This window comes from Grus americana, chromosome 28, assembly GCF_028858705.1.
Source record: "Grus americana isolate bGruAme1 chromosome 28, bGruAme1.mat, whole genome shotgun sequence".
Taxonomy (NCBI): domain Eukaryota; kingdom Metazoa; phylum Chordata; class Aves; order Gruiformes; family Gruidae; genus Grus; species Grus americana.
The window spans coordinates 1,936,973-1,964,908 of NC_072879.1; the positions used below are offsets into that span (position 1 = coordinate 1,936,973).

The 27,936-nt window shown below is 69.8% G+C and overlaps 4 protein-coding genes across 10 annotated transcripts; 1 reads left to right on the plus strand and 3 right to left on the minus strand.

The window, feature by feature from the left end:
- Positions 1–1,306: 1,306 nt before the first annotated feature.
- Positions 1,307–11,482, minus strand: ANO8 (anoctamin 8). Of its 6 annotated transcripts, none has more exons than XM_054805797.1 (18): positions 11,196–11,482; positions 8,247–8,357; positions 7,926–8,058; positions 7,712–7,850; positions 7,371–7,467; positions 6,875–6,991; positions 6,660–6,787; positions 6,264–6,425; positions 5,844–5,996; positions 5,631–5,757; positions 5,480–5,535; positions 5,311–5,385; positions 4,893–5,036; positions 3,868–4,539; positions 3,576–3,767; positions 3,366–3,497; positions 2,909–3,019; positions 1,307–2,790 (listed from the first exon to the last, which is right to left on the minus strand). In XM_054805797.1, exons 1-18 carry the CDS (start codon positions 11,293–11,295, stop codon positions 2,113–2,115), a joined length of 3,327 nt encoding a protein of 1,108 aa, XP_054661772.1. In that variant the 5' UTR covers positions 11,296–11,482; the 3' UTR covers positions 1,307–2,112. The 6 variants fall into 6 exon arrangements, with proteins under 6 accessions (XP_054661772.1, XP_054661771.1, XP_054661775.1 ...); XM_054805796.1 differs by having other exon boundaries at positions 6,264–6,446; XM_054805800.1 differs by lacking the exon at positions 4,893–5,036.
- Positions 11,483–14,127: 2,645 nt separating this feature from the next.
- Positions 14,128–17,400, plus strand: GTPBP3 (GTP binding protein 3, mitochondrial). 2 transcript variants are annotated; one of them, XM_054805749.1, is made up of 9 exons: positions 14,128–14,231; positions 14,806–15,041; positions 15,369–15,455; positions 15,565–15,767; positions 15,888–15,960; positions 16,047–16,190; positions 16,339–16,504; positions 16,615–16,893; positions 17,017–17,400. In XM_054805749.1, the coding sequence occupies exons 1-9, from the start codon at positions 14,194–14,196 to the stop codon at positions 17,246–17,248; spliced, it is 1,458 nt and encodes a 485-aa protein (XP_054661724.1). In that variant the 5' UTR covers positions 14,128–14,193; the 3' UTR covers positions 17,249–17,400. The 2 variants fall into 2 exon arrangements, with proteins under 2 accessions (XP_054661724.1, XP_054661725.1); XM_054805750.1 differs by having other exon boundaries at positions 17,068–17,400.
- A 1,969-nt stretch (positions 17,401–19,369) lies between these two features.
- PLVAP (plasmalemma vesicle associated protein) lies at positions 19,370–22,145 on the minus strand. Its single transcript, XM_054805751.1, has 6 exons — positions 21,719–22,145; positions 21,265–21,355; positions 20,452–21,041; positions 19,973–20,096; positions 19,774–19,852; positions 19,370–19,656 (listed from the first exon to the last, which is right to left on the minus strand). Exons 1-6 carry the CDS (start codon positions 22,094–22,096, stop codon positions 19,650–19,652), a joined length of 1,269 nt encoding a protein of 422 aa, XP_054661726.1. The 5' UTR covers positions 22,097–22,145; the 3' UTR covers positions 19,370–19,649.
- Positions 22,146–25,056: 2,911 nt separating this feature from the next.
- On the minus strand, positions 25,057–27,298 carry CCDC194 (coiled-coil domain containing 194). The gene is made up of 5 exons (XM_054805959.1): positions 26,969–27,298; positions 25,868–25,964; positions 25,541–25,673; positions 25,282–25,347; positions 25,057–25,066 (listed from the first exon to the last, which is right to left on the minus strand). The coding sequence occupies exons 1-5, from the start codon at positions 27,296–27,298 to the stop codon at positions 25,057–25,059; spliced, it is 636 nt and encodes a 211-aa protein (XP_054661934.1).
- Between the last annotated feature and the right edge of the window lie 638 nt (positions 27,299–27,936).

Sequence of the window (27,936 nt, forward strand, 5' to 3'; positions counted from 1 at the left end):
CAAGCCGAGGCAGGGGTGGGTGTTTTGGGTTACCTGGTACCCCCCAGCCGGACTGGGGTCTTTCCTCCTGCCATCGTTTAACGCACTGCTGCTCCGGGGCACGGCCGTGGCGGTGCTGGGCTCACTGGGTTTCTGAGGGCCTGCGTGCCCCAGTTTCCCAGCGCTCCCTTTTCCCTGGCTTCACCCCAGAAATCTCTCCTCCATCCTCTGCTCCTCGCACCCAGGAGAGGGCAGGGCTGGCGTGCGAGGGCGAGGGGGGACCAGCGGCCCCCTGCACCGTGGAGAGAGGGCTCTGCCCGACCTCCCTGGCTGTCTGCGGGGAGCCAGCCCTGGTCCCGGGGACGGCAAAGCTCGGCTGTCCCCCGCCAACACGGGGATCTTGTCCCACCCTGGCAGGGGAGGACGGAGCCCTTGGCCCTGGAGAGCATCTCCCTGCCTGTGCTGGACCATCGGCTCCCACGCAGGCGGTGCGGGTGGGCGGAGCAGCAGATAGAGCCTTTGCCCTCTCCTGCCCTTATTGCTGTATAAAATGGCTTGATTCAAAGACTAAAAAAAAAAAAATAATTACATGATGTATGGAAAGAGACAGGGCGGGGGGGAAAAAAAACCCAAAACAACCTGACGTTTTCTACAGCCCAGGCCTTGGGGAGAGAGGGGTGCGCAGCCCCCGCCTGACCACCCGGGCCTGGGCCAGGCACAGTGATGGGGCGTCCTCCCGGCAGCCCCCCGCCTCTCCCCTGCTCGCTTTGGAAATGGTCGGTGGCTGGCGGGCAGAGAGCAGAGCTGGTGGCGAGGGGCAGGAGGGAGCCGGCGGGGCCGGATGGCCCCAGCCAGGGCACTGCGGTGGGGTGTCACCGCCCCATCTTGGCCCCTAAAGCGAAGCAGCACCGAGCAGAGCTGCTGAAAAGCGAGGAGCAGCCGTATCACAGCCCCTTCCCCGCACAGCCGGAGCGAGGATGGCGGCTCTTAAAGCACTAAGACTAGACCCAGCGACGGCAAAACCATCGCCCCGGCAGAAGCGAAGCTGCTCCCACCCCCCCCCACCCTGCCCTTGCAGAGAGCTCATGTTTTAACACCCCCCACCCCAAGCCCCGGTCCTTCTCCCGGGCTCCCTGTGTGCCCTTATTGCGAAATAATTCCACAAAATAAGAAAGCGGAGAGGGGAAGGGACCGTCCCGGCTCGCATTGCAGTCGCTGGGCCGTTGCCCGCACCCGGCCGGGCTCTGCTGACGGCAGCACCGGTGCCAGCTCTCGCCTCTGCTGCCTGGAGCCGTCAGGTGAAGAAGGGGAGAGAGAGTCACTTGCGTTGGGTTTTGTTTCGGTTTTAGTGCAAGAAATGCTGCCCATGCATGGGAATCCAGGTGGCTGCTGCTCGACGCTCACCCCCCTCCCTCCCAGCCATCCGGGTTTTGGGCAGGAAAACTGCCCGGTGCTGGGAAGGAATCCACGCGGAGGCTGCCGGGAGCGGGACGGAGCAGGGCACGGCCCCGGTGCCGGCGGGACCCCGGGTGATGGCTGTACGGCAGAGGCTGTAGGCACGGGTGAATCGGGCTCCTCTCGCCACCGCTCCTGCGGGTGCCGCAGTCTTGTCCCTCCACGATCAGAGATGCGGTGCCAAGCCCGGCGGGCCGGTCCTGGTGGATCTGGCAGCACCGAGCTCCTGTGTCTCCTCAAGCTGGACCGGTGGGTGCGGCGTTGGTGGCTGGGACCCCCCAGGCTCCCGGCACAGAGCCGCACCAGGGCATCTCCCACCCGCGAGCGTGTGGAGGGGCACGGGAGGGAAACCTGTCGGGATGCTCCAGCCGAAGCCGTGGCCAGACCCCGCTGCTGCTCGCACCAACAGCGCTTTGCTCCAGTGGCCCTGGTGCAGGATGTGGCCAGACCCGAGCTGGGCCCAGGGTGGCGGCGGATCCCGATGGAGGGGCTGGAGGGACATGAGGGGACACGGCAGAGGGGGATGGTGCAGCGCGAGGCGCTGGCAGCTGGCGGGCTCAGCCCTGCGCTCCCTGCAGCGGGGGACGGCAAGGGGTGGCGAGAGGGTGACGATGTCCACGGCTGCCTGAAGAGGGGAGTGGGCAGCCCCGCTCGCTCCTGCTCCCCCAAAAGGTCCGGTTAGAGCTTATAGCCCCCGCTCTCCTCCTCTGCCCGGCTCTCCGGCTCCTCTCGGCCTCCCTCCTCTGGCACCCCGTTGAGATGGGACTTGCTGGAGACTGGCCGCTCGCCCGTGTCCGCCGAGGGGCCAGGACGGGGCTGGGGGGAGGCGGTGGCCGCGGCGCCGTTGCCCCCAGCCCCTTCAGACTTGCCGAAGTTGAAGAGCTTGCCGGGATTGAATGGCTTAGTGGGCGACTGGACCTTCTCGGTCCCCACGTCCCGCTTAGTCTCGGGGGATTTCAGGAACTTGAAGCTGAGGAAGCCGGGGAGCTTGTTCTCGCTGCCAGTGGGCGACTGGGGGGACCTGGCGGTGGCCGTGCTGCCAGCCCCAGCCCCCCCGGAGAGGAACTTGCCCTGCAAAGGGATGATCTGCTTCAGCTTCATCACGTTGTTGGTGGCCAGGAGCGAGCTGGGTCGCTTGGGCTTGTCGGAGCCGTGCGAGGAACCCCCGGAGCCCTTCCCTTTGCTCTGGCTCTTCTCGTGAGCCGGGTCCTGCCCGGCAGCCTCGGGCTTGGCCTCGTCACGGCTGGACTCGCGCTCCTTGCGGGCCTGGTACTCGGCGTGCCGCTGCCGCTCCTCCTCCTCCCGCTTGCGCCGCTGCTGCTGCTGGAAGTGGTGCTGCGCCTGCCGCTCGTGCTTCTGTCGATGGGGAAGCACGTCAGCCCTGGGACGCCCTGGGGAGCCCACCGGCCCCACGGACGGGGCGTCGCGGCTCCATGCTCAGCCCCGAGGAGGGTCCCACCGCGGCATCACCTACCTTGAAGGCCTCGCGGCGCTGGTACTCCAGCTTGGCCATCTCCTCGGCCACCCAGGCGGGGATGTCGGGGATGGCCACTTGGATGACGTACTTCAGGAACAGGGCGAAGTGCTGCGGGGGGAACATGGGTCCGGATGAGTATCCCCATGGGCACCACCTTCCCCTCCCAAAACGCACCCCGTGAGGGATGGGGGGAGGGTCAGAGAGACCCTACGATAACGGCCTGGGGGATTCTGGGCCCCGTGGCATCGCCTGGCAGCACCCGCTGCCTGCAAGGAGCTGCCTGGGGTGGGAGCAGAAGGTTTGGGGTTGGGACCCCATCCCTGGAGGGGAAGGTCTGCGGGAGCCCTTGGCTGGCTGAGCCAAGATGACACCTTGTCACGCACCAGGAGACCCTACAATAACAGACGGCCGTGGAGCGGGCAGCGGGTGCAAGCCCTGGGCGCGAGCAGCGTACCTCCAGCACCACCACGGAGATGATGGCTCCCTCGGGGCTGAGCCAGGGGAAGAGGCGCTGGAGCTGCCCGCACTGCGCGATCAGGTAGCAGTTGACCACGATGGCCAGGACGCCCATGGCCTCCATCACCTTCTGCAAGAGCGACGGTGCCGGGGATGAGTCCCCAGCCAGCTGGGCCCCCCGCCGGGTCCCCCACCGTCCCCAACCCACCTGCCACTGCCCAATGCTCTCGACCCGCTGGCCAAAGGGACGCTGGAGCCCCGTGCACAGCTTAAAGGCGTCGCTCCGGATCTCGATGACGTTGTTCACCAGGGCGCACATGGCAGCCAGGGGGAAGGCGGAGGAGAAGAGCACCACGTAGCCGAACTGGATGAACATCTCCTGGTAGTCCTGGAAGGTGTCCTGGGGAGGAAGAGGAGGAAGAGGAGTGTATTGCAGTGGGGCTGGGGGGGGAGGGTACACCGCACCCCACCAGCCCTGTGCCCCGTCCAGGGCCACTCACCTCGTACTTCTTCATGCAGCTCTCCACCTCCGCCTGCGTTAGCTGCGTGGAGTAGTCCTCCTCCGGCGGGTCAATCCACGATGATCGGTTGCGCTTCCGCCCTTCCTCCTCACCATCCTCCTCCTCCCGGCTCTCAGCCGCCCGCCTCCTCCGGCCGGCCCGCGGGACCACTGTTGGCTCCGCCGCCTTGACCGGGCTGCCGGGGGGACCTTCGGCCTCATCCTCATCCTCGCACAGCTCAAAGACGGACGCGGGGTCCATGCCCTTCTCCACCATGGTGGGGCTGCCCTCCTCGAGGAAGCTCTCGTCCTCGGGGCCACCGGGCTCCCCGCCGCGCCGCTCCGCCTTCTCGATGAAGCTCACCTTCTTCAGCTTCAACCCACAATCCAGGGCGCTCTCCTCCTCCGAGTCTGACTCGTGCCGCTCTTCCTCCTCCTCCTCTTCCTCCGGCACCCCGCAGCCCCCATTCAGACACTTCTTCTCCCCCCGCAGCCCCTCGGGGGGGGCCGGGGGGTGGCGGCGGGGGGCGAGCAGGCGGAGGACGGCGTGGGCGAGCTGGCGGAGGCTCTGGAGGCTGAGGTCCCCCCGGCGCAGCCGCCGGTACAGGTGGGGCTGCGACACCTCCCTGACGTTCTGCAGGAACTGGCGGGTGATGAGCAGCGTGGCCAGCATCTGCACGGGGACACGGAGCGCGCGCTGTCACCGGGGGGACACACACACACACACACAACATCACCTGCAGGGGGGTGTGTCCATGTGTCCCCGTGTCCCTGCATCCCCATCGCCTGCCCGTGGCTGTGCTGGCAGAGCGGGACACCCAAGCCCCGTGTCCCCCCCTCCATCCCGTGACCCCCCCATCGGTGACAGCTGCTGGGATGGGACCTCAGCGGTGCTGGGGTCGCATGTGCCACCACCAGCAGGAGCAGAGCCAGGGCTGGGGACACCCGTCTCCCTCCTGGGGGCGGTGGGGGTCCCGGGGTGGGGTGCAGGGGGATGCCCGGTGTCGTGTCCCCCCCCCCTCCTACTTTGGATACTCCCAGTCTCCAGCAAAAGCCCAGGAGGCCCTTAAAGAAGATGAGAGAGAGATGGAGGTGGAGGAGGATGAAGGGAAGGAGAGCCTCTTTGAGCTGACGCACGAGGCTTTGGGAGAGAGAGAAGATGAGCAGGAGCTGTGGAAGGGACAGAAGAACAGACAGACGGACAGACAGACAGAGAGACACCGTGAGCTGGAGCGGGAGCTGGGCACCCGGCGCAGCCTCCGGCCAGGAGCGCAGCAGCCAGGGACTGCGGCAGGGGCGTGCGGGGACACCGGCCCCCCCGGGAGGGTGCGGGGCGGGGGGGGTGGTGGCAGGGGTGGGTCGAGGACATCCGTCCGTCTGTCCATCTGGGCGGCACTGGGGGGGGCTCAGGCCAGCCCCGCCGCCCCCAGGCACAGCCCCTTACCTCCTTCAGCCGCTCCATGTCTTTGAGGTAGAAACCGATGTAGAAAAGACTCAGGTATGAATTTACAAACTGAAACTGGGGGGGGGGGGGGGGGCAGTGAGCACAGGGCGGCCGCTGGGAGCCCCCCAGCCCCTCCGTCCCCCCCCGGGGCTGCCTGTCCCCCCCTCACCAGGACGATTTTGATGATGAGGTGTTTCTCGTAGGCACTCTGCAGGCGATAGTTCTCTGCAAAGCAGAGGAGGGGGGTTCGGGGGGGGCTCGGGGGGGGGTCCCAGCACCCAGCCCTGCCAGGAGCACCCCCGGGTGCCACCCCCACACACCCATGTCGTTCAGCCAGTACGCGATCTTCTTGTAAACCTCGTCGCAGGCGGTGACGATGACGGCCAGGACGATTTTGGGGAGGAAACGGATGATGCGGGGCAGCTCCTGGATGCTCAGCACAAACTCCTGCGGGGACAGGGACAGGGATGGGGACAGGGCCAGAGGGGGGGGGGGGCGCTGGCAGCCCAGCGGGGGGGGGGGTGAGGACCCACCTGGAGCTGGAAGCAGCCCAGCATGAGGAGGAAGACGAAGGAGAGGCAGGCGAGGCAGACGGGGAGGCTGACCAGGCACTGGAAGAGCAGGCGTTTCCACGGCGGGTAGTAAAACTCCTCCGCGCTGGTCACGGGGCTGATTCTCTTAATGCCCTGGGGGGGGGGGGGAAGGGGGGGAGCAGCAGGGTGTGACCCTCCCCGCGGTGGGGAGCCCCACGGGATCCCACTGCGACCCCAGTGCTGGTGGGACCCAGCGCAGACCCCCTCGGGGTGCAGGGGTGGGGGGGGTGTCACGAAGGTGCCAGTTCTCTGCACTGAGCCTGGGTGGCTCCTCGGGGTTGGGGCAGGGGCGGTGCTCAGCCGGACCCCAGTCCCAGGGACCCCCCCCAGGCATGGGAACTCCCCCCCTCCAGGGCTCACCCTGAACTGGGGCCGGGGTTCCTCGATGGATTCGGCTGGGGTATCCAACGTCCCCCACTTGTACGCGAACTCGGCCCCGCGGCGCTTCCACTCCTCGAGGAAGAGGGTGGCCCAGATGACGTTGAAGATGGCAAAGACCACGCAGCAGATGTCCTGGCTGGTCTGCGGGACGGATGGCACCAACTGCACCGGGGTCGGTCCCCTCCCATCCCCGACACCGCCCCCCCCCAGCCCCGGGGGGCCGCGCGGTGCTGCCCTGGCCCCACCACCGTGGGCTCGGGAGCCTCCCAGCTCAGCAGCAATGACAGCATTAAAAGCCCGGAGCAAGGAGGGATGGACACACCCCCCCCCGGCCCCCAAACGTGGGGGTTTACCCCATTTCCCGGCCCCTCTCACCTGGTCGCTCTCGGTGAAGGTGTAGAGGATGGAGCCAAAGACGGCGGGGTACACCATGGCGGAGGTGTAGAAACCCAGCCAGGCGAAGTACATGGCGATTTTCACCCCAAAGTAGTCGCAGATCTCATCTGCGGGGGCCAAGGGGGGGCGTGAGTGGGGCTGGGACCCCCAGGACCCCCCCTCTCATGCACCCCCCACCCATCCCAGCACCTTACCGAGCGGCTGGGCCTCGCAGACTGCCTGCACCCAGGACTTCATGAGCCGCTTGAGGATCCTCTGCTCGTGCAGCGGGAAGACCTGCTGGATGACGCCGCGGGCCGCCAGCTCCGGGACTGCGCCGCGGGACGCGGGGTGAGGGACGGGCTGCGGGGATGCTGCCGGCCCGTCCCAGCGTCCCCACGCGTGTCCCCACAGACAGCCCTGGCACGGTGGGGTTTGGGGCAGGGACACCGGGGAGGACGGGTTTGGGGTGACCGTGGCACGTTGGGGCTCTGCGCCCACCCCCGGCACTGCCCAGCCGCAGCATGGCGCGCCCACTGCCCCGTCCGGCACACGGCCCTGGGGATGGGGACACGCGGTGACGGGGGACCCTGGCCGGGCTCGTGTCCTCCAGGGCCACCACGGCACGGCTTGGGCATGGGCTGGGCAGAGGGAGCGGGGCAGCGGGGTGGTGGTGCTGTGCCGCGCCGCGCCGCGCCGTGCCGTACTCACTGATGGGCTGTCCCTCGAGGAAGTGGATGTTGTGCAGCGACTCGCCCTGCTTGGCACGCAGGTTCTCCAGCCAGTACCTGATGATGTTTTGCCGTTCCTGCGGCACCGCAGCGGGGTTGAGCCCGGGGCGATGATCCCCGGCCCCTCTCCTGCCACAACCACCTCCCCAGCCCTTGTCCCTGTCCTGTCCCCTCCCTGGACCTGCCTTGTCCCCAGCTTGGGGGTGGCTGGATCAGTCCCCAGCTGATCTGGGGTCCCTGATCCCCTTCTTCATCTGGGGAGGGGGAGAGGTCCTGCCTTCCCTGCCCCAGGCCCCCGCATCCCGCATCCCCGCATCCCACCTGAGAGGTGAAGAAGTAAAGCTCGTTCTCGATGTTCTCGTAGATGTAATCCTCCTCGCAGGAGAAGCTCCGCATGCCTCCGCCAAATTCGGCTTTCACCGGCTTCCGCAGCCCGATCTCATCAGCCCCACGCAGCAAACTGCGGGGAGAGGGGACACGGCTGGGGACGTGGCGGGGGACACGGTGGGGGCTGGGGATGCGGCCAGGACCCTACCTCTCATAGGTGGCGGTGACGAAGAAGGCGTAGACGCGGGTGTGCTTGTGGTGCCGGACCTGGACAATGAGCTCGGGGATGCCGAGGCGGATGTGGTTCAGGAGCCAGAGCAGCGTGTGGTCGTCGGTGGTGTCTGCACGGCGCCGGTCAGCACCGCGGCAGGGACCAGGGTGTCCCCATCTCCCCGCGCAGCCCACCCCGCTCCCCCATCCCTCCCCACGTCCCCCATCCCCGCTGCAGCTCCGTGCCACCATCCCGGTGCTCTGCACCGGCACCATCAGCCCCGGCCCCCGCCCTGGGTACCCCGGGGCATCTCCCTACCCGGGAAGGTCATGAGCACGTCGCAGTTCTCCGTGGGCACCGTCTTCATCCAGGCCTTGTGGGACATGATGTAGCGCCCGGCCTGGAGCAGCCGCTTCCCAAAGAGCTTATCTGCCAGAGGGAGGGAGGGAGGGGGTGAGCAGCCACAGGACCCCGCGGGGAATCCCCACAGCCCTGGGAACCAGACCCTGAAGCAGCCCCGACTCAGCCGCCGACACGTGGGATGGGTGCGGGGACCCCCGGCACGTCCCCGGTGGTGGCCGTCCCCAGCAGCGGCCATGGCGGCAGGTCACGGCCCTGCTCGTGGTGACGCTGGCCCTGGCTCGGGTTTCTCCTCCGGCAGCTCAGGGTGCCCAAAAAGGCCCCGACAGCTGCCGGGGAGGAGCCGGCATTACGTCCTGGCACCCCTGGGGTGCCGGCTGCTGCGGGATGCTGCGGGATGCCCCGGGGTGCCCCCCTGCAGCCCCCCCCCAGCCGCTCACCTCTGCCCGCAGCCCCTCGGCGGGGGATCCGGCAGGGCTGTGGCTCCGGGAGATGGGAAAGCGCAGGAAAAATGGGGAGAGCGAAAAAGCAGCCGGTATCCATGGAAACCTGGGGAGGCCCCGCGCCGCTGCGGGGAGGCGGGATGGGGACGGTCCCCAGGGTCCCCTTGTCACCGCCTGGCTGGGTCCCGTGCAGGGACACGGCCCCTGTCCTGCTGCGGGGTGCCCACGCCATGGGGGGACACAGTCCCTGTGCCCAGCGTCCCCATCGCGCCTCTCGGGGTGGATGGGGACCAGGCACATCCCAAAACGCTGCCCAGAGCTGGCACGGTGGGCAGGACAAGGGTCCCTCATTGTGCTGAGGGGTCCCCCCGCAGAACCCCATTTCTCCCTGCCCCACGCCGGCAGCGTGCCCAGCCACCTCCCTGCCTCAGTTTCCCCTCCTAAGCCAGGGTGGCAGGACCAGGATGGGGCGGGTGGACCGATGCCCAGGGGACGTCACAGCCTCTCTGGCTGCCCCAGGGCTGGGAAGGTCCTGGGGCTCCGGAAATGCCGCTCACACTGGGGACCTGCCAGCCCCGAAAAACAGGAAATGCCAGACCTGCCCCGGCAGCTCATCCCAGGGGATGCACCCCAGCTCCGGGCACACCTGGACCCCCCCTTGGGCTGGGGGAGCAGAGCAGGTCCCCCCACCAGCCGGGCTGAGACCTGACAAACTCATTGCCTGAGTCGCCGTCAGGAAGGGGCCGCGGCGCCGGGCTCTGAAAGGCCGCCCTGTCCTGGCACCGTGGGCGAAAGCCGGGGACGGCGCCAGGCTGCCAGCCAGTCACCCCCGGAGCGGGGCCGATCCTGCAGCTGGGGCACATCCTGCATCTCGGGCCCAGCGCTACTGGGGTGCCGGGGTGGGCGCGCGGTGCCGGCTGCGGTGGCTCGGCCGTGCTCGCCGGGCAGTTCGCCGACGCCGGCAGGGTGATCTCACCCACCCTGAATTATTTACGCCCCGTCAGGAGCGGTGTAACCCAGCTGGCGGCGTGGGCACCAGGGTGGGGGCACAGCGGGGGGGCCCAGCCGGCGGGCACGGCCGGGCAGCGACGGAGGCAGCCGGCAAAGCCTGCACGCGCGTGTGCGCCAGCGTGCAAACCGGGGCGATGCCAGGGGAGTATGTGGTGTGGGTGCCCACCCCGAGTCCTCGGCTCCGGGTGCAGGAGGGTTTTTCCTGCCCAAGGTCACGGGAAAAGACGTGGCCGAGCCGCAGAGGGGTCCCCAGCGCCGCCTTCCCCCCCCAGCCTGGCTGGACACGGGGGGCCGGACCCTGCCTTCACCCCACTCCGGCCATGGGGTCCTTCTCGCCCCGCTGCCAGCGAGAGCGGCCCCCAGCCCCCTCCCAGCCCCCGGTGCCGTCACCAAACCGACACGAGGGGTCCACCGGCGGAACGTGGGGATGCAGCCCCACGCCATCCCAGCCCACGCCCGAGACCTGCGTCCCCACGGCCACCCGCTCCCCCGGCGCGCCGGGGCCGTGCCGCTCACCTTGGCTCTCCAGGATAAGGTCACGGGAGCTGCAGCGTGCCGGGGACGGGCACGCCGCTGCCCCACCGCCGAGCGGAGCCCGCGGCCGCCGGGGAAGGAGGCATTTGGGGGAGCGGCGATGCCGCCTGCCACGGGCGGCCGCGTCCCGGGGGGGGGAGACAAAGTGGGTCACCCTCCCGCAGGCAGGAGTCCTGCCTGCATGGCAGGGGGGCAGGCATGGCACGGTGGGGCAGGAGGCCCTGCCTGCACTGCCTCGTCCTGGGGACCCCAACCCGGCCACGGCCATGGCCGTGGGGACGTCACCTGCTCCCGGGGCCACGCGGAGCGGGGGGGGGCCCAACCCCAGCTGGGGTCCCCAACTCAAAGCTCCCATCTTGCACCCGCTGCCCAGCTCTGTCCTGGGGGGCACAGGGCCAGTCTGGGGGGGGCGAGGGCCTGTCCTGGGGGGGCAAACAGACCTTCCTGGGGGGCTGCGTGGCCAGAGGTGACACGGGGGGGGTGTGCAGCCGGTGCTGGGTAGGTCACTGGTACGTCCTCGGGGACACAGACCTGTGCGTGGGCCCCATCCGGGGGGGCACGGCCCAGTCCCGGGGACACACACACACACACACACGCATAGCCCCAATCCCTGGAGGACCACAGACCCCCCCCGGGGGTGCAGGAACGGGACCCCCGGGGCGGGGGTGGGGGGGTGGCACGGAGCTGTCCTGGGGGGTGCCCAGACTCTCCCGGAGGGTGCTCAGAGCCCTACCGGGGGCACCGACCCCCCCCCGTCCCCGGGGAGCCGCATCCCGGCCGAGCCCCGCCGCCATCCGCATCGAGCCGCAGGGAGCTGCCCGCTCCCCCCCCGTCCGTGTCCCCCCACCCCCGCAGCCGCCGCCCGCAGCCCTGACCCCGGCGGCGGGGGCCGCTCCGCTCCCGCCCGGTGCCACCTTACCCAGGACGCCGGTCGGGGCCGCCGGTTCCGCTCGCTCCTCGCCGCCCGGGGCCCGCCGGGGCCGGTCGCCGTCCTGCGCTGCCACCGGCGGCTCGGGCATGGTGCGGGGCTCGGCGGCGGCTCGGCGGCGGGGGCCGGTGCATGGGGACCGCCGTGGCTCCGGGCTCGGGGCCGCCGGTGCCGCCGGTGCCTCCCGAGCCGCCGCCGCCGCAGCCGCCGCCGGGCGGGAGGAGGGACAAAGGCGGCGGAGCGGAGCGCGGCGCTCCCGGCCCCTTTAATTGTCTGGTTGGCCGCCGTCTCCCCAGCGCCGGCCGCACCGGCCACGCGTGTCCGGCCGCGCCCCGTGGGGTGGTCCTGCGGGGAGCGGGGCGGCGGTTCCCCCCCCCCCCTGCCCGGGGGTACGGAGCATCCCGGCTGCCGGCCTTGCCCCGGCATCATCATCCCCCCCCCCCCCCCGCATCTCCAAACCCCTCTGCCCTGCCCGCCCCCAGAGCTGCCCCCTAGACCCCCCCGGGGCTGCCCCACGTCCCCAGACACCCCCCGGGCTGCCCCCTTCATCCCCCCTCCCCCCGCCTGTCCCGGGGCTACGCCGCACCCCCCATCCCCCTCGGCTCTCCGTGCCCCCCCGGACCCCCCCGGCACGGCACGGCACGGCACGGCGCCCAGCCCCGCGGGTCAGGCTGTTCCCTGGGGCGCCCGGGGCGGGGGGGGGGGGGCAGCCCGGTAACCCGACCGGGGCCGCACGCTGCTTCCCTGACCTTTCGGGAGCCCTCCCCTGCCCCCCACCCCATAGCTCAGCCCCGCTCCCTCGGGGGGACCCCCACCTACCCCCCCCCCCAGGGCCGGAGGGTCCTGGAGCCCAGCACAGCCCGGCCAGAGCACCCCGTGAGCCCCCCCCCGGCAGCACAGGCGTCGGGGTGGGGGGCACCCCTGTGCCAAGTCCCGCTCGCCCCCCCCAGCTCCGCGCACCCGGCGGCTATTTTGGGGCAGGGGCCGGATGCCAGCGCTGCTGAACGGTGCCACAAGGAGCCGTCCCCTCCTCTGGCATCTCTGTCCCGGCAGCTGGAGGGGGGGGACAGGCTGGCACATCTCCCGGGCCAGGCCTGGCCACCGGCCCCATCTTGGCCAGGCATGGGGGCCCCCCCCCGCCCCCGCCCCGCCCAGGGGGTCTGGCAGAGCCCAAACCCCCGCTAGATCCTCCTGGGACCCCCCGTGTGTCCTGATGCCGGGGATGGGGGGGCGGGGGGCCTGAGCCACTCGGAGCTGGGAGGTGAGGGGGGGCACAAAGAGAGGCTTCTGCACCCCAGGGCGGGGAGGGGTCCGGGCTGGCCGGGTCACCTGGGGTCTGCCCCGGGCCATTGCAGGGGGGTGCAGGGCTGCGTGCTGGGTGACCCTGAAGCCCCCGGGGAGACCCCCACCCCCCCAGCCCCAGAGCTGACGTTCTGCTGTGTCTGCTCTGGGTTCCCATCCCTCGGCCCTGGCCACAGAGCATGGCGGGGGGTGCGCGGGGGGTTTGGGGGTGTCTGCGGGGGTTTAGCACAGGAGGTGACATCGACGGGTCTCCAGCATCCCGGGGATTCCAGCATCCCTGCCTGCATCCCTGCCTGCATCCCTGCCAGCATCCTGGCCAGCATCCCGGCCATGCTGCTGCTCGCTCCTCCCTGCTCCAGCGCCTTTGTCTGCATGGCTGTCCCCCCTGTCCCCCCCCCGCCACCGCAGCGGCCCACAGCCCTCCCCAGGCCCCAGCCGACCCAAAACCGCTGCAAAGTGAGCTGAGAATTTGGGGACCATGAAGGGGGAGACCCCCAGAGCAGGGGGGACCACACTGTCCTGCCTGCCTGCACCCCAATCTCTGTGCACCATCTGGTCGTGCCCCCCCCCTCAAGCCTTGGGCCCTGGGCAGGAGGGGATGGGTTGGGGAGGGGGACGGGGTCCCCCAGCCCCAGGCAGGGTCGGGGAGCGGGACGGGGAGCGGGACGGGGAGTGGGTACCGCGCCGTGATGCTGCTTGGGGAAAATTTCTATGGTTCACGGAGCGGCGGGGCCGCGGGCGGCTGCGGGCCCCTCCCGGCGCACACAGTGGGGGCGGCTTGTGGGAACCCCCACCCCCCAGCCCGGAGGTCAGCCCCAGCCCCCGCTGGGGGGGTGAGACCCCTGGGACGTGGTGGGGGTTCCCTGGGGGAAGAGCAGCTCCGTCTTGGCTGGGTGCAGAGCCGGGGCTCAGCTGTCTCGGGATGTGGGGGTGTCCAACGCCGGGACCCCCCCAGCGTGAGCAGGGGTCCCTGAAAAGCCCAAGCACTGCTGGACAGCCTGTGTCAGGGTGGGGGCCAAGGGAACCCCCACCCCCGAGGGACGGGGACATCAGTGGGTGCAGAGGGACCGGGTAGGGGTGGGCTCTGTCATGGAGGGACAAGGGTGCTGCCCCCCCCATGCTCCGGACATGGGGACCCCCCCCGTGGGGTCCTGTAGTGCTGGGGGTTATTTTTAGGGTGCAGCCAGGGGTCGCGGGTGTCTGGGTGCCGCCCGGTCCCGCACCCGCAGAGCTGCGCCGCAATACTTGGGGGACCCCCGGGGGGACCCCGCTGCACCCCACACCCTGCACCCCGCGGGGGCAGAACCCGGGGGGCGAGCGGGCGTGCAGTGCCTCGGGGGATCGGGGTGGGGGGGGGGGGGCTGCAGCTCGGCAGTCCTGTCTACCCGGCGGGGACGGGCAGGGAGCCGGGGGGGGGGCTGTGACGGGCAGGGACCCCCGCGGGGACGGGCAGGGACCCCCGGGCAGCGCCGTGCCCCGCGCCGGGCGGAAGCAATCGACTCCTGCACAGCCTCAGGCGGCGCGGCGTCATGCCTGGGCTGCTGACCAATCAGAAATGAGATCCTGGCATGAAGCCCGCCCCTCGTCGGCGTGTTGGCCAATCGACGCGCGCGGGTGGGCGGGGAGAGGTGCCTGAGCTGAGGGCGCCGCGAGGTGCGGGCAGGCGGGAGGCGTGCGCCGGGGAGTCATGGCGCTGCGGCGGGCGCTGAGCGCGGCGGGACCCAGGTGGGGGCACCTCGGGGTGGGGGTTCCCCCGGGGTGGGGGCACCCTGGGGTAGGGGGGACCCTGGGGAGGGGGTGCAGGGGAGCGGGTGCGCTTGGGGGTGGAGGTACCCTGGTGTAGCGGTGGTGCATGGGGAGGGGGGGAGCGTCTGAAGGTGGGGGGGTGCACAGGGAAAGGGAGGTGCACCCTGGAGCCTTTGGGGGTGTGCGAGGTAGGGATGCACCCCAAAGCGGAGGGGTGGGCGTGGGGAGGGGGTGTGCACGGCGAGGGCTGCACCTCCGGGATGGGGGGGGCTGCGGGGGGAGAGGGGTGCCCCCCTGCACGCTGCCGGGGTGGGGGAGTGCAGAAAGAAGGGCGCACCCCTGGCTCCTGGGGGGGCTTAGGGAGGGGTCTGCACCCCGGGGCCCGGTGGGAGCCCCCTTGGATCTGTGGGGTGCATGGGGAGGGGTCCCGGGGGGTGAATGGGGGGTCGCGCATCCCTAAACCCTGTATGCCCCATATGGGGGGAGGGTGTGGATAGGGGACCCCCCCCGCACCCCTGCACACCCCCTCTCCGGGCTGCCTGCCCCATCGCAGGTGGGCGCAGCGCCTGTGCTCCGCGGCGTGGGGGGACACCATCTTCGCCGTCTCCTCGGGACACGGGCGGTGCGGGGTGGCCGTCATCCGCACCAGCGGGCCGGGCAGCCGCGGGGCCCTGCAGAGCCTCACCGGGCGCCCCGAGCTGCCCCCGCCCCGCGTCCTGGCCCTGCGGCGCATCCGCGACCCCACCACTGCCGAGCCCCTGGACCGCGGCCTCGTCGTCTGGTTCCCAGGTGGGGTCGGCATCGGGTCTCGGTGCCTGGCACAGGCAGCGCTGAGCCCCCCTCGGCTTCGCTGGCACCGCGAAGCCGGCTGAGCGTGGATGCCAGCGGGCACGGTGCTGGCTCAACGCTGGCCCCTTTGCACCGATCCTATACGGCTGCAGCACAGCTCCTAGTGGGGGGTCTCTCCTAAGCCCCCCCAAAAGCCCCCGGGGGTCGGAGCTGTGCACGCTGCCACGGGAGGGGAAGGGATGGGGTGTGCCGGATCCGGCTGAGCCAGGGGAGCTCGCGGCGGTGGGCTCGGCCAGTGCCCGTCCAAACCGTGCCCCGGCTCTGCAGGTCCCCAGAGCTTCACCGGGGAGGACTGCGCCGAGCTGCACCTGCACGGCGGGCCGGCGGTGGTGAGCGGGGTGCTGCGGGCGCTGGGTGAGGCTCCCCCCATCCCTCCTGCCCCCCTCCCTTCGGGTCTTGCCCCCTGGGGTGCTGCCGGAGGGTGCCCCCAGCTCGGGGAGGGACCTCACCCCGGGGCTGGCAGGGGGGCTGCCCGGGCTGCGTCCTGCCGAGCCTGGGGAGTTCACGCGCCGAGCTTTCCGCCGCGGGAAGCTGGACCTGACAGCGGCCGAGGGGCTGGGGGACCTGATCCGGGCGGAGACGGAGGCCCAGCGGCGGCAGGCGCTGCGGCAGATGGAGGGCGAGCTGGGCCGGCTCTACCAGCGCTGGAGCGAGACCCTCACCCAGGTTAGGGGTGTCGGGGCGCAGGTTCGGGTCCGGCCGCCTGCGTTCCTCCGCCAGTGCGTGGTGGCTCGGGGACGCGCGGGTGGGCTGTCCCTGCTGACACCCCCACCCCCTGGCCCCTAGGCTCTCGCCCACCTTGAAGCCTACATCGACTTCAGCGAGGATGACAACGTGGAGGAAGAGGTCTTGTCCCAAGGTGAGGGCTGGCAGGGTGGCGGGGGGGGGGCTGGGACACCCCATCCCTGCTGCCCCCCCTCCCATGCCCCTGCGTTCTCCCCACAGTGGATGCCACCGTGCGGGCGTTGGAGCAGGAGATCGGTTCCCACCTGCAGGATGGGCGCCGTGGGGAGCTGCTCCGTGGGGGGGTCCGCGCTGTCATCGCTGGCCCCCCCAACGTGGGCAAGAGCAGCCTGCTCAACCTGCTGTGTGAGTGGGGTGCGGGGATGGGGGGGCTGCTTGCAGCCCAGATGAGGTTCCCCCTCCCCAGGGACGGCAGCCATCGTCCCCGAAGCCACGAGCACAGGGGCGTCCCTGGCATCATCCCCTGTGTCGTGTCACCCCCCCGCCCCCCCAGGCCAGCGTCCGGCAGCCATCGTGTCACCGGTGGCGGGGACGACGCGGGACGTGGTGGAGGTGGCCCTGAACATCGGCGGTTACCCCCTGGTGCTGAGCGACACGGCTGGGCTCCGCGATGCCACCGACCCCGTCGAGCAGGAGGGGGTCAGCCGTGCGCGGGACCGGTGAGGCTGGGGGGGGCCGGGCTGGGGGTACGCCCCACCACGGGGGCTGGAAGAGCTGGGAGGTGGCAGGATGTGGCCCCTTGTCCTATCCTGCCGTCTCCCCCCGCCAGGCTGCGGCAAGCGGACCTGGTGCTGGCCGTGCTGGATGCCGCGGCGGTGCCCGCCGAGCCGGCCGCGCTGGGGGCTGCCCTGGGGTCCCTGCTGCCCCCCGCTGCCCCGCCCTGCATCCTGGTGCTCAACAAGGCTGACCTGCTGCAGGGGGGCGGGGGGACCCTGCGCGATGCCTGCGCCCAGGGGGACCCCCTGCCCCCCGCCACCCTTCTCTCCTGCCGGACGGGCGAGGGGCTCGACCACCTCCTGGCGCTGCTGGCGCGGCAGCTGGCGCAGCTGTGAGTGGGGGGGGGCACAGCGGCGGGGGACGGACACCGGTCACCCCGTCCCAGCTTGGTGTGCGGGGGGGGGGTGTGTGTGCTCCAGACTGCTTTCTCCACACACCCCCCCCCTTTCCCCAGGTGTGGGGACCCCCTGGCAGGTTCGCCCAGCCTGACGCAGAGCCGGCACAGCCTCCACCTCGGTGACTGCGTGGCGGCGCTGGCACGCTACGACCGGGAGCGCCGGCGGGACCTGGGGCTGGCGGCCGAGCGGCTGCGGTTGGCACGGCGGCACCTGGGTCGGATCACCGGCCACGTGGGCGCCGAGGACGTCCTCGACATCATCTTCAGGGACTTCTGCGTTGGCAAGTGAGGGGCGCGGCAGGGAGAGTCTCCCGGCTGCGGTTGTCCCGTCCCACTTGGCGAGCGAGGTTAACTTTATAATTCTCTGTGCGGTAATCGGGAGTAACGAGAATTACTCCAGAGGTTCAAACAAATCACGAATTTGCTTAAAAGTCAGCGGAACTACAAAAGCTGGAGGCTTGGCAAAAGTTATAACGGTGCTTAAAACTTAGTGGAACTACGGAAGGTAACGGCTTAGCAAAACTTGTGACGGTATTACCCCAACGTGCCGAAAGTGAAGTTAGGAACAGAGAGAGTGGCAGAGAGGAGGAGAAAAAGAGAGAAAAGGAAGAAAGATGTCACCACCCTTGGATCCAGCGACGTTCTCTGCTCGTAGTTGTAGTCCTCGGGTGGCGGGCGCGCACCAAAAACTCGTGTTTCCCCTTTTTATCACCCAATGTGCCCCCCCCCATAGGCGGGGGTCGGTCATCCCTGAGCAGGCGCAGTATGTGCTCAGCAACGTTCGGAAATGAGTCGGTGGGTTGGGGAGGTCTTGGGGGGTCTCACTGTCCCGTGTCCCCCCCGCCTCGGGATCGCCCCAGCGATGGTGTTTCACGGGCACGCGCACGCAGGAGCCGGACGGTTTGGGTTTGTGCAGTTCGGGAACGAGCGGGCTCACGAGTTGCTATCCTGCCTCTGCAGATCCTGTCCCTGCGCGACCCTCCCTCGGTATCGGCCCGTCCCTGCCTGTGGCCGGACGGGTGTTTGTGGCGTTCGCTCGTTATCAGAGCCGTACAGCGGTGCCACCGGCGTCGAGGACTGTGGGCAGGGGAGCTCCTGGCTCCGTGCCGGTATTAAACCGTGGTGCCTTCGGTGGCTCTGGTGTCCTTCCCCCTCCCCGGTGCTGCGGGGCTCAGCATCCCCGTGCTGGGCTGCGGTGTTTTCCTGGCCGGCGGGAGCGTGTCCCGAGCCCCGGGCATGGAAAAACCCACCGGAGAGGCCCCGTTTCCTGGCCGGGAGGACAAACACGGAGCTGGAGCGGCTGGAAGGGAAAAGCCACCCCGGGGTTTCCCCCCCTGGGGCAGCCCCCTCTGCGCCATGGCGCGGGCGATGCGGGGCTCAGCATCCCCGCGGGGCCCAGCCTGGTGCCCTGAGTGCAAACCCCAGTCCCAGGGACACAGCGTGGGGGGTCTTGGGGACCCCCGGGGCACAGCCCCAGCCTGGAGAGCCACGGGATCCCCCCCGGCTCTTGCACCCACCTGGCACCTTTGGGCTCTGCAGCCCCAAAGAGGGGGCTCCCCGGGGCTCCCCTGCTCTCCCACCCCCCCGACCGGGGTTCCCAGGCTCCGGAAGCGCCTGGTGCTCCGAGACTCTTTATAGCGGAGCTCCAGGAAACCCTCTGGCAGCGAGCGGGTCCCCCCGGCTCCCCAGCTGGGCTGTGCGGGGGCGGTGGAGGAGCCCCTCCGTCCCCCCGATCCCACCCTGGGGCTGGGCAGGGACAGGGGCACCCAGCACATCCCCGTCCCCATCCCCATCCTCAGGCGGCGGTGGGGGGGGGGGCACGTGGCTGCCTGTATCCCGGGAGGGATGCGGCTGGGGGGACCCAAATGGACTTGGGCGACCCAAATGGGACCTGGGGATGGGGACGCGCTGGGAACTCTGCGTGCTGCTGGCGCGGCGCTGGCTGGGGATGGCGTGCAGGCAGCCCGGCAGGCAGGAAAGGCTGTTTCAACAGGAAGGAGCGGGAAGCGTGGCCGTAAATCAACGAGCGGCAGCCAGCGATTAATCACCGCGTTCGGCGTGTCCTGTGCCTGCCGCTGCGCCCCGGCCCCACGCCCCGGCGTGCCGAGGGGGCTCGGGGGCAGGATGGGGCTCGGGGGCAGGACGGAGCTGCCGGGGCTCGGTGGCCAAGGGCTTCCCGCTCGCTCGGCCTCGCACGCTTCCCACTAGTGAGCGGGGAAAGCCGAGGGCCGGGGTTTACCCTGCGTGGTCGGGGCTGGGTTTCCTGGTGGGGGGGCGATTGCAGCCCCCCCCCCCTCCCCAAAGGGACACATGAAGCCAGGACGTGCTGTTCCCGCTCCCCATCCCGTCCGTGACCTCTGTGCCCCCCCCCACACCCCCAGCCATCCAGGCACACGTGCAGCGAGCTGTGTTGGTGCTCAGGGCCGCCTGTATTTACAGCTGCCAACCGCCCCGTCTCCAGGCGGTCGGGTACACGCTGGGGGAAGGCAAGCATGCGGGAGGGGACAGGGGACGGGGCTCGGGGAAGGGGACAGGGGAGGGTGGCTCTGGCCCCCACCGCGCTGGTGGCCCCCTCCCGAGGAGGTGCCGGCCACTCGCTGCCGTTGGGGTTTGCCATCCGTGCCGCGAGAAGCACCTCCTGGGCTTGTCCTTGAGCCCCTCGCCGCTGTTTTCCGTGCGCCGCTTGGCCGCTAGCCGCTGTGGAGAGAGCAGGATCAGGCCCCCGCACCCAGCACCGCTCGCCCCTGGCCTCTTCTGCCCCCCCTCCCCGCCCCCGGTCCCAGCCCAGCAGGCTCCCGCCCCAGCCCCCCTCACCTGGGGTTCTTCAGGGTGGACGTGTACTGCTCCATGATCTTCTGCACCGAGCGCTGGATCTCCTCCGTGTTGATTTTGCCTGGTGGGACGGAGCAGCGAGGCGTGAGCCGGGCTGGGTGCCGGCTGGGATGGTGGCCCCCACCGTGACAGGGTGTGGGGGGGTGTTCCCAAAGCAAGCCCCCCCCCCCCCAGGACTCACCCATATTCCCGAAGATGCCCTGGTTCCTCAGAGCATCCGCGTAGGAGCCCGTGCTGGCGAAGGGTCCCGGCCGCCCGCCGCTCGCCAGCACCCGCGAGCCTGTGATGTCGAAGAAGGTGTCCATCTGCGGAGGGGAGCGGGTGGTGGAGGTCAGCACTGGCGCTGCTGCCCCGCGTGACACGGCACCCCTGGGCGAAGGGGGCCTGAGGGTGCTGCGGCGGCTCGTCCCTGCCCGGGGTGCGCCCGCGGCCGTGCAGAAGCATGCGTGCAGAAGCGCGTTTGCAAAAGGTGCGTGGGCAGAAGCGCGTGTGCAAAAGGAAATGCGCGTGCGAAGGTGGTTTTGCAGAAGTGTGTGTGCAAAAGAAAGATGCACGTGCAACGTTGCACATGCAAAAGATGGACGTGCTCAGCCTTGTGTGCTCCCGGCACAGCCACGGAGGATGCCCGGGGCCGTGCCCCCGCCCCAGCAGCTCCCTCACCTTGGTGCCCATGCAGATGTTGAGCTGGTCCTTGAAGTACCCAGCCTGCGCAGCGGCTTTGCTCTTCTCCTCCAACTCCTTGCCAAGCTGCTCCTTCTCCGCCAACAGCTTCTTCTTCTCCTCCTGGCCGCTCTTGACCTGTTTCTCGATGTCCTGCAGCCGCTTCTCCAGGTCCTGCTTCTCCCTGGAGCAGTTGATGCGACACTGGAGCACGTTCATGTCGCAGACGCTTTTCCCCACGTACTTGGTCTCCCGATCCTGCTGCCAGAGGAAAAGCCCCTCCGTCCGCTGCGTCAACCGGTTGAGCTGCTCGTGGACGGTGCTGCAGCTGTACGGGCTCAGCATGTCCTTGATGCGCTGGAAGGAGTAGCTCATGTCGGACCTCAAGGTACCGCACTCGTGCTTCAGCAGCTCCAGGTTGGTTTTGGTGGACTCGCAGACCGTCTTGGTGGTGAGCAGGTCCTGCTGGCAGCTCTCCTGCTCCTGGGTGGCTTTGGTCAGCATGGTGCCCGATTTGTGGCAGTTGTCCTCCAGCTCCTTCTTGGCCAGGGCTGTCTGGTCCAGCTTGCTCCGCAGCAGCGCCTTCTCGGCTGCATGGGGCCGGGGGGTACAATGCAGAGTTGGGGTGCGTGGTTTTCCCCCCCCCAGTCCCCCAGTTCCCACCCTGCATCTCGGGGTGACACCCCTGCCTGGCCCGGGGATGGGGCAGACCCCCAGCACAGGCTGTGCTGGGTCCCCCGAGGGGTGCTGGGGGTCCCCGGGGGCTGGGAGGGGGGTGCCCAGGGTGGGGGGCAGCTGGGGGGGGTCCCTTACCGCTGCAGCTGGCGTTGATGAGGCTGATGGTCATGTGGCACTCGTCCAGCTTCGTCTTCTGGTAGAAGATGATCTTCATCATCTCCTGCAGCTGAGGTGGAGGGAGGGAGGGAGGAAGAAGAGGGGGATCAGAGCGTCCTGCAAGGACCCCCCCGGCACTGCCTCGCCCCCCCCCCCCCCGGGTGGTGGTGAGGGTGCCAGGGGCTGGGGGCAGGCTGTGAGATTGGAACCCCCTCAGCCGGGGGCTGCCAGGGCTGGGAGGAGAGGGCCCCCCCCCCCCCCCCGGGGGCCGTGGGGGGGCACGTTGGCATCACCAGTGGGCTCTGCCCCCCCGCACCCTCTTGTCCATCCCCGCCGAAGCTCGCGGGGGTGAAGCGAGGTCCCGGCTCCTTGCAGCAGCACCCGGGGAGGCGGCGGGGGGGGTGGTGGTGGTGGTGGTGGTGGTGGGGCTCACCTTGGGGATGGGGTTGGGGGCCTGGGTGCTGTTGCACTTATCCAGGTCCCGTTGCACCTTCTGGGCGAGGACCTGCAGCCCTTGCTTCTCCTTGAGGGTGGCGTTGAGGGTGCGCGTGAGGTTCATGTTCCTCCCGCTGAGGGTGATGATCTTGTTGTAACGATCCTGCAGCTGCTCCTCCAGCAGCCGGAGGTGCGTGTCGGTGCCCGCCTGCGCGTTGCCGTACACCATGAACAGCACCAGCCCCAGGATGATGAGGAACTGGATGAGGGAGGTGAAGAGGAAGATATACTTCACGTAAAAACCGCAGTCCCGCTTGGGTATCGCCTCCTTGGCTTCCAGACCAAACTTGGCCATGGCGTAGCTGCTCTTCTCCATCCCGCCGATACTCTGCGCACCCCACCCCGCGGCAACCCCTTTCAACGGGGCCGCGCCAGGGCGGAGCTCGCTCCCGCCGCCGTGTTTATATTGCTCTATTTAATATTTCCTTCTGCTGGGCTCCTTCCTGCCTCTCCGGATGCCTCAGACCCGCCGGGTTATCACGACGCAGCTTCTGTTTGCAGGAGGACTATTGTTTCCAGTTGCTAACAGACGGGGGCGAAGCCTGGGACCCCGCTCCCCCCGCCCCTGTGCCAGGGCCCGGTGCTTTCCTGGGACCGGCTCTCACCCCGAAATAGCCCCCGGCACGGTGGGCGCCGGGGATGCCCGAGGAATGAGTCCCCGGGGACGGGCAGGGTGGGCTGGCGCTCGCTGGTGGGGCGATGGAGGAGGATCCCGCTGCCCGCACTGGGCACCCCGGGTTGGTCCTGGCGCCGTGTCCTCGTGGTGGGACAGCGGCATGGGAGCCACTGCCAGACCCTGCTGCTCACCAGGTCGGTGGCGTGCGGGGACTGATGCTCCACGTCCGCTCTCCTGCGCCTTGCAGGCAGCTCACAGGCAGGGGAAGGATGCGGCCAGGCTCTGGCTTGCAGGTAGGGTGCCAGCGGGCTGGGGAGGGTGATGTGGGGCTGCGGGATGGAGCCACCGGTGGGAACCTGCAGCTGCCGTCACCCCGCAGAGCCACCATCCTGTGCGGGGCACGGGGAGCCGGTCCTGGTCCCTGTCCCCCCGCTGGGGACATCTCTGCTGGGCAGAGAGCAGCTGGGGCGAGGGGGGAGCAAGGGGCAAATCCGGACCTCTCCGTGCCCAGGTGCAGCACCGCTGGGTCCCCAGGCCGCCGAGGAAGCCCCGGCCGAGCACGTGGAGCACGGGCGGCCCCGGCCCCGTGCGAGGACGGTCACTGTGCCAGCAGCGCTGCCACAGCGGCTCAGCCCAGCCGGGCACGGACGGAGGGAGCTGCGGGTTTGCAGCCGTCTCCACTGTCCCCATCCAAGTCTGGGGTCCCCTGGGCCCCGTGCTGGGCTGAGAGGGGGAGCCTGGGGGGGCGAGGGCTGGCTGGGGGACAGGCTGGGGATGTGGAGGGGGGTCCTCAGTGCAGGGAGAAGGGGCCCCGTTGGGTGCGGGCAGCGCCGTGGCAGGGACCGAAGGGTGCGGGGATGCTGCCTGTCCGACCCCCAGCGCCGGCGACCACAGACAGGGCGTCTGGGCTGCAGGGCCCGCGTCCCCGGGGCTGCGCTGAGCCGAACCCTGTTCGGATCCCGGCCACGGCCATCGCCACCCCGTCCCCATCCCGCTGGAGCCCTGGGCTGTGGTGGAGGGGCCGGCTGTGCTCAGGACCACCAACCCCCCCACCCCCCCAGCTCTGCAGGATGCCCAGCCAGGGAAGGGGGGGTCTGGCTGGGGGGGGCCCGAGGTGTGGGGCCGCGCCGGGCGCTGACCCCGAGTCGCTCGCCGTTTCCTGCCTTCTGGCTGCGCCGCGGTCCCTGGGGACCGGGAAGTGTCTGGGATGGCTGGGATGGTGTCGGTCCTGAATCCATTCTCAGCTACTGCCGTTTCCTTCCTGAGCTGGAAATAACGGTGAGTCACCCCCCCAGCTCCCCCCAGCTCTGCCGGACCCCTGACCCCGGGACCCCGGTGTGCCGGTGGCTTCACTGGTCGGATGCTCCCTCTGGCAGCCCCCCCCAAGGGCTCCCCGCAGCCTCCCGGGGTCACCGGGGATCCCAACGGGGCGTCCACCCCCTGCAGCACTGCAGACCCTACCTCTATCCCATTTTCCAATTAGCTTCCCGGCTCTAATTAATCCTTCCCATGCTGAGGGATGGCACTGCGCTGTGGCGGGGCCATGGGAATGTCTCTGCCCTGTCCCCCCTCCCTGTCCCAAGCTGCTGGGGGGTGTGTGTGTGGGTGTGGGTGTGTGTGTGTGAACTTTGGGACCACCGGGCTTGGGGTGTGGGAACGGGGCTGGTCCTCTCCGCGCACAGACTCTGCGGCCCGGGGAGCCCCGACACGACCGGGGGCCGCCTCGCAGAGGCACTTTCACCTGGAAAGCTGCCTGCCAGCACCTTCCCCACCCCTCGAGCCGGGGGGGGGGGGGACGACGACAGCGGGGGGCACGGGGGGTGATCCCTCCGGGGCAGTGCAGGCAGGAGGAGGCCGGATGCCTGAGCACGCTCTGCCTGCCCTCTGCACAGGATACCGTGGCAGTGGCAGCAGGAAAATCCGCAACTTTCCTGGAAACCTTCTTCAAAGCGGATCACAGATGCTGGGAAGCAACTGCAAAACAGCAGCAGCTGCTGGTCCCCGTCCCCCTCCCCGCCTCGTCCCCCCGTCCCTGGCTGGGGCCCCCCCCGGGGTGCCTGCGGGGTCCCTGGCAGAGCCGGGTGCTGCCCTGGCAGCTGCTGGGCAGCGCAGGTTGAAGCTCTGGGGGGTGTGTGATGCCTGAGCAGGGCTGGGGGGGATGGCTGGGCTCGGGGGGCACACAGGGGGACTGGTGGCACGGGGAGACGTCCCGGTGAGCAGAGCCACCTTTATTGCCCAGCCACCTGGGGCGCGCTGAGAACGTGGCGTTAAACCCCGGAGCTGATTAAAGAGCAGCTCCAAGCAGTCGGTGGGGAAACCATCCCTGGTCGGGCTAAAACTCTGCCCAAAAGCTGGACGATCGACCCCTCCGGTCCTGCCGTCCTGCTGCAGCGGCGGCATCGGGACACATGGCAGCGTCACGAGAGGCGGCGGGATGAGGACGCACGGCGGGATGAAGGCACGCGGCGGGATGAAGGCACGCGGTGACCACCAGCATTGTCCACCCCGATGCGCTGGCTCCAGTCAGACCCAGCCGGGGCTGAGCCGCTGCTGGGCCCCAGTGCTAAGGGACACTGTGGGACTGGGAACAGTGGGCTCAGGAGAGGGGGGGACCCGGCCCCCAGCCCCCGGCAGGGAGGGGGTTGGGGGGCTGCGGGGCTTCAGCCCTTCCTGCAAAAGAGGGGAGGGCAGGGAGTGAGTCCCCGCACGGCCCCCGGGTCCTGCTCCCTTGGGGACACCGGCGACGACGGCACGTGTTGGCAAGCGTGCCCGTGAGCACCCAGGCTGGCTGCGCCGCTGAAGCCCCCTCCCCGAGCTGTGTGCCCCCCGCCCCCCCAGCCATGCAGGCAGGGAGCACCCACAGAAAGTACCGGGACGGGGGGCACCTGCGCCCAGTCGCTCGGACCCTCGCCCGCCGCCGCAGCGCGTCCACCTCGGCTGCGTAGTCCCTCCTGCAGGGAGAGCGGGGCTGCGTGAGGGGGTCTCCCCGTCCCCGGGAGGGGAGGACGGAGGGTCCCCAGGGGGGAGGGAGGGACAGGGCAAGGTTGGGGGGGGGCTGGAGGGTTGAGATCCAAGCTGGGTGTGGGGCTGGGGGGGGTGGATGCTCTGGGATGCCCAGCCCATGGCGGGGGACAAGGACCTTACAGGGTGGCCTCGAGCTCTCTCTGCCTGGCCTCGCACCGCTCCCCGTGTGCCCGCAGCGCTCGCCGCTGCTCCGCCGCCTCCTCCAGCCGCCGCCGCAGCCCCAGCGCCTGCACCTCGCCCCGGGCCAGCTCCTCTGTGGGACGAAGGGAACAGCGGGGTCACCCGTGCGCTCCAAACCCCGGCACCCCAAACCCGAGCCCGCCGTGCCAGGCGTTGCCCCCAAAGGGCGTGTAGCTGGGGGACCCCCCCCGGGGCAGGGGGACCGGCACCCCACGCTGCTGCTGCCGGGGGATGGACAGCAGGATGCGGTGTCCAGGCAGACCTCACCTTGCAGAGCCGCCTTGCCGCGGGCCAGCTCAGCCCGCTCGCGCCGCAGCACCAGCACCTTGTCCTGCAGCACCGTGGCGTTGGCCTCCAGCGTGGCCTGGGGAGAGGGGACACAGCGGCGTGGGGACAGGGGTGGGCAGTGTCCTCCCACCTCTTCATCCGCTGTCCCTCCTCACCCTGTGTCCCCAGGCTGTCCCTGTGTTCCTGGTGGCCTTAGGTTCCCCCCCCGTCAGGTTTCTCGAAGGGGTGGGAACACGGATTTGGGGAAAATCCCTCTTCCCTGGAGGGACTGCTCATCCTGGTGAGGATGCTGTGCGCCAGGGATGTCCGGGGAGCCCCGGGCTGCTCAAGCTCCCCGTGGATGGTACCTCGGGTGCCTGGGAGGGGCCGGGGCTCCCCCCCAGCCAGGTCCCCGAGAGGCTGCACAGCCCAGCCCCACTCCCGGCGCCAGCCCCGGGAAGCCGGAGCACTTTTCCAGCCTCTCCGGGCCATTGTTTGGCCGGATGAGCCCGGAGGGGCGGCGGGACCTGGCTCTTCCTCCAGGCTGTGGCCACGGCACTGGGGCCAGGCTCTTTCCCAGCCCGGGCCACAGCTAAAAATACCTGGGAGGAGAGGAGCGGCAGGTCTGCACCGGCTGCGGCCTCCGCTGCTGCCTTGGGACGGGGTAATTACACGTGTGCGGAGCAGCTTGGGCACGGCTAAGAATAGCTGCCCCCGGCCGCGCACGGGCACCCGGGCAGGGAGACGGAGGCACCGGGGCTGTGCCGAGGGACCGGGAGCGGCTGGGGGTCCCCTCTCGGGATGTCCCGTGCAGGAAGGGGGCCGTGCACCCCTGGGGTGCTGCCGGTCCCCCCATCCCAGGGTTGCCTCTGCCCCTTCCCAGCTGCTCTTTGCAGCCAGCCTCTGCTCTCCAGGGGTTGCTCGCCCGCAGCACCCTTCCCATCGGTGCTGGGGCTTTCCACGAGCCTGGTCGAAATCCTCCCTCGGTCTTGGCTACTGAGGTCCCCCCAGACCCCCCCTCTCCATCCCAGCATCGCTCTCCCCACACGTGCAGCCAGGCGACCGAGGACCCTCCCACCCCCCATCCCCACCAGCACCTACCGCCCGCTCCCGGCAGGACACCAGGCTGGCATTGAGCTTCTTGCCATCGCCGCGGGCTTGGGCGAGCTCCCGGTGCAGAGCGTCCTCCGCCCGCGCGCCCGCCGCTGCCGCCCGCTGCAGCCGGGCTCGCTCCCGCTCCAGCTCGGCCACGCGATTCCCCAGCTCCCGGCTCTCGTTGACCGCCCGTTCCTGGCAGCCCCGCAGCTTCTCCACCGCCTCCGAGCGCCATACCATCACCGCCACCGAGACCGTCACCGCCGCCACCAGCACCAGCAGTGCCGCGCACAGCCCCAGCACCTTCAGGGTGGCCTTGGGCACCGCAGGGTCCATGCCGGAGGGGGACGCGAGGCCGTGAGCCCGCTCCGCCGGCGGCTTCCCCGGGATGTGCCAGCGTCCCCCGGGGCAGGTCGCTCCCTGCGTTGCCGTAATTGCCGCATGTGGGTTTTTTTTCTCACCAAACACTGCTTCGGGCTGCGGTTTCTTGCAGGTCACAGCCCAGAATAGATTTTTGTTTGTGCTGGAGGTGGGAGGATGCTCTGTCCCTGTGCTCGGCTGTGGGTCACAGCTGCAGGGACAAGCGGGGATGCAGTTGGGGTTCAGCGGGTCTCGGGGATGCTGAGGCTACCGGCTGCCCAAGGGGTTTCTGCAGCACCCCCTTGCCCCCGCCGTGCAGCAGGGTCTGAGCTCTGGGTCTCCAAGAGCTGCTGAAGCAACAAAACACTGGATTGTCACAAAGTTTTATTGGAAATTGGTTAAAAAACCACCTAACTGGGGAATGCCCGTGGAGCCCTCAACTCAAGGCAGCCCTGTACAGTGCTACACCCCTGTCCCCTCCTGCCTGTGTCCTGTCCCCTCCCTCACCCTAGGCACAGCCCTTGGTGGCCGGAGGGAAACCGTTTCCCCAGGACGTCCCCATGGCGAACGGGGGGAGTCTGGCGAGCCGGGTGCTATAGGACAGCACAGACAGT

Coding starts and splice junctions, on each gene's coding strand:
- ANO8 (XM_054805795.1), bottom strand. CDS start 8,526: ATGGCCGCTGCTGGGGACGGCCACCACCGGGGACGTGCCGGGGGTCCC. Junction 8,059..8,246: donor CGTGCTCATGACCTTCCCGG/GTAGGGAGATGC, acceptor GGCGCCGTGCAG/ACACCACCGACGACCACACG. Junction 5,536..5,630: donor GTACTGGCTGAACGACATGG/GTGTGTGGGGGT, acceptor TCTGCTTTGCAG/AGAACTATCGCCTGCAGAGT.
- GTPBP3 (XM_054805749.1), top strand. CDS start 14,194: ATGGCGCTGCGGCGGGCGCTGAGCGCGGCGGGACCCAG. Junction 16,505..16,614: donor GTCAGCCGTGCGCGGGACCG/GTGAGGCTGGGG, acceptor TCCCCCCGCCAG/GCTGCGGCAAGCGGACCTGG. Junction 16,894..17,016: donor GCGCGGCAGCTGGCGCAGCT/GTGAGTGGGGGG, acceptor CCCTTTCCCCAG/GTGTGGGGACCCCCTGGCAG.
- PLVAP (XM_054805751.1), bottom strand. CDS start 22,096: ATGGAGAAGAGCAGCTACGCCATGGCCAAGTTTGGTCTGGAAGCCAAG. Junction 21,356..21,718: donor CCCCCAACCCCATCCCCAAG/GTGAGCCCCACC, acceptor CCTCCACCTCAG/CTGCAGGAGATGATGAAGAT. Junction 19,853..19,972: donor GGGCATCTTCGGGAATATGG/GTGAGTCCTGGG, acceptor CCGTCCCACCAG/GCAAAATCAACACGGAGGAG.
- CCDC194 (XM_054805959.1), bottom strand. CDS start 27,298: ATGGACCCTGCGGTGCCCAAGGCCACCCTGAAGGTGCTGGGGCTGTGC. Junction 25,674..25,867: donor CGGCAAGGCGGCTCTGCAAG/GTGAGGTCTGCC, acceptor TTCGTCCCACAG/AGGAGCTGGCCCGGGGCGAG. Junction 25,348..25,540: donor AGAGAGCTCGAGGCCACCCT/GTAAGGTCCTTG, acceptor CTCTCCCTGCAG/GAGGGACTACGCAGCCGAGG.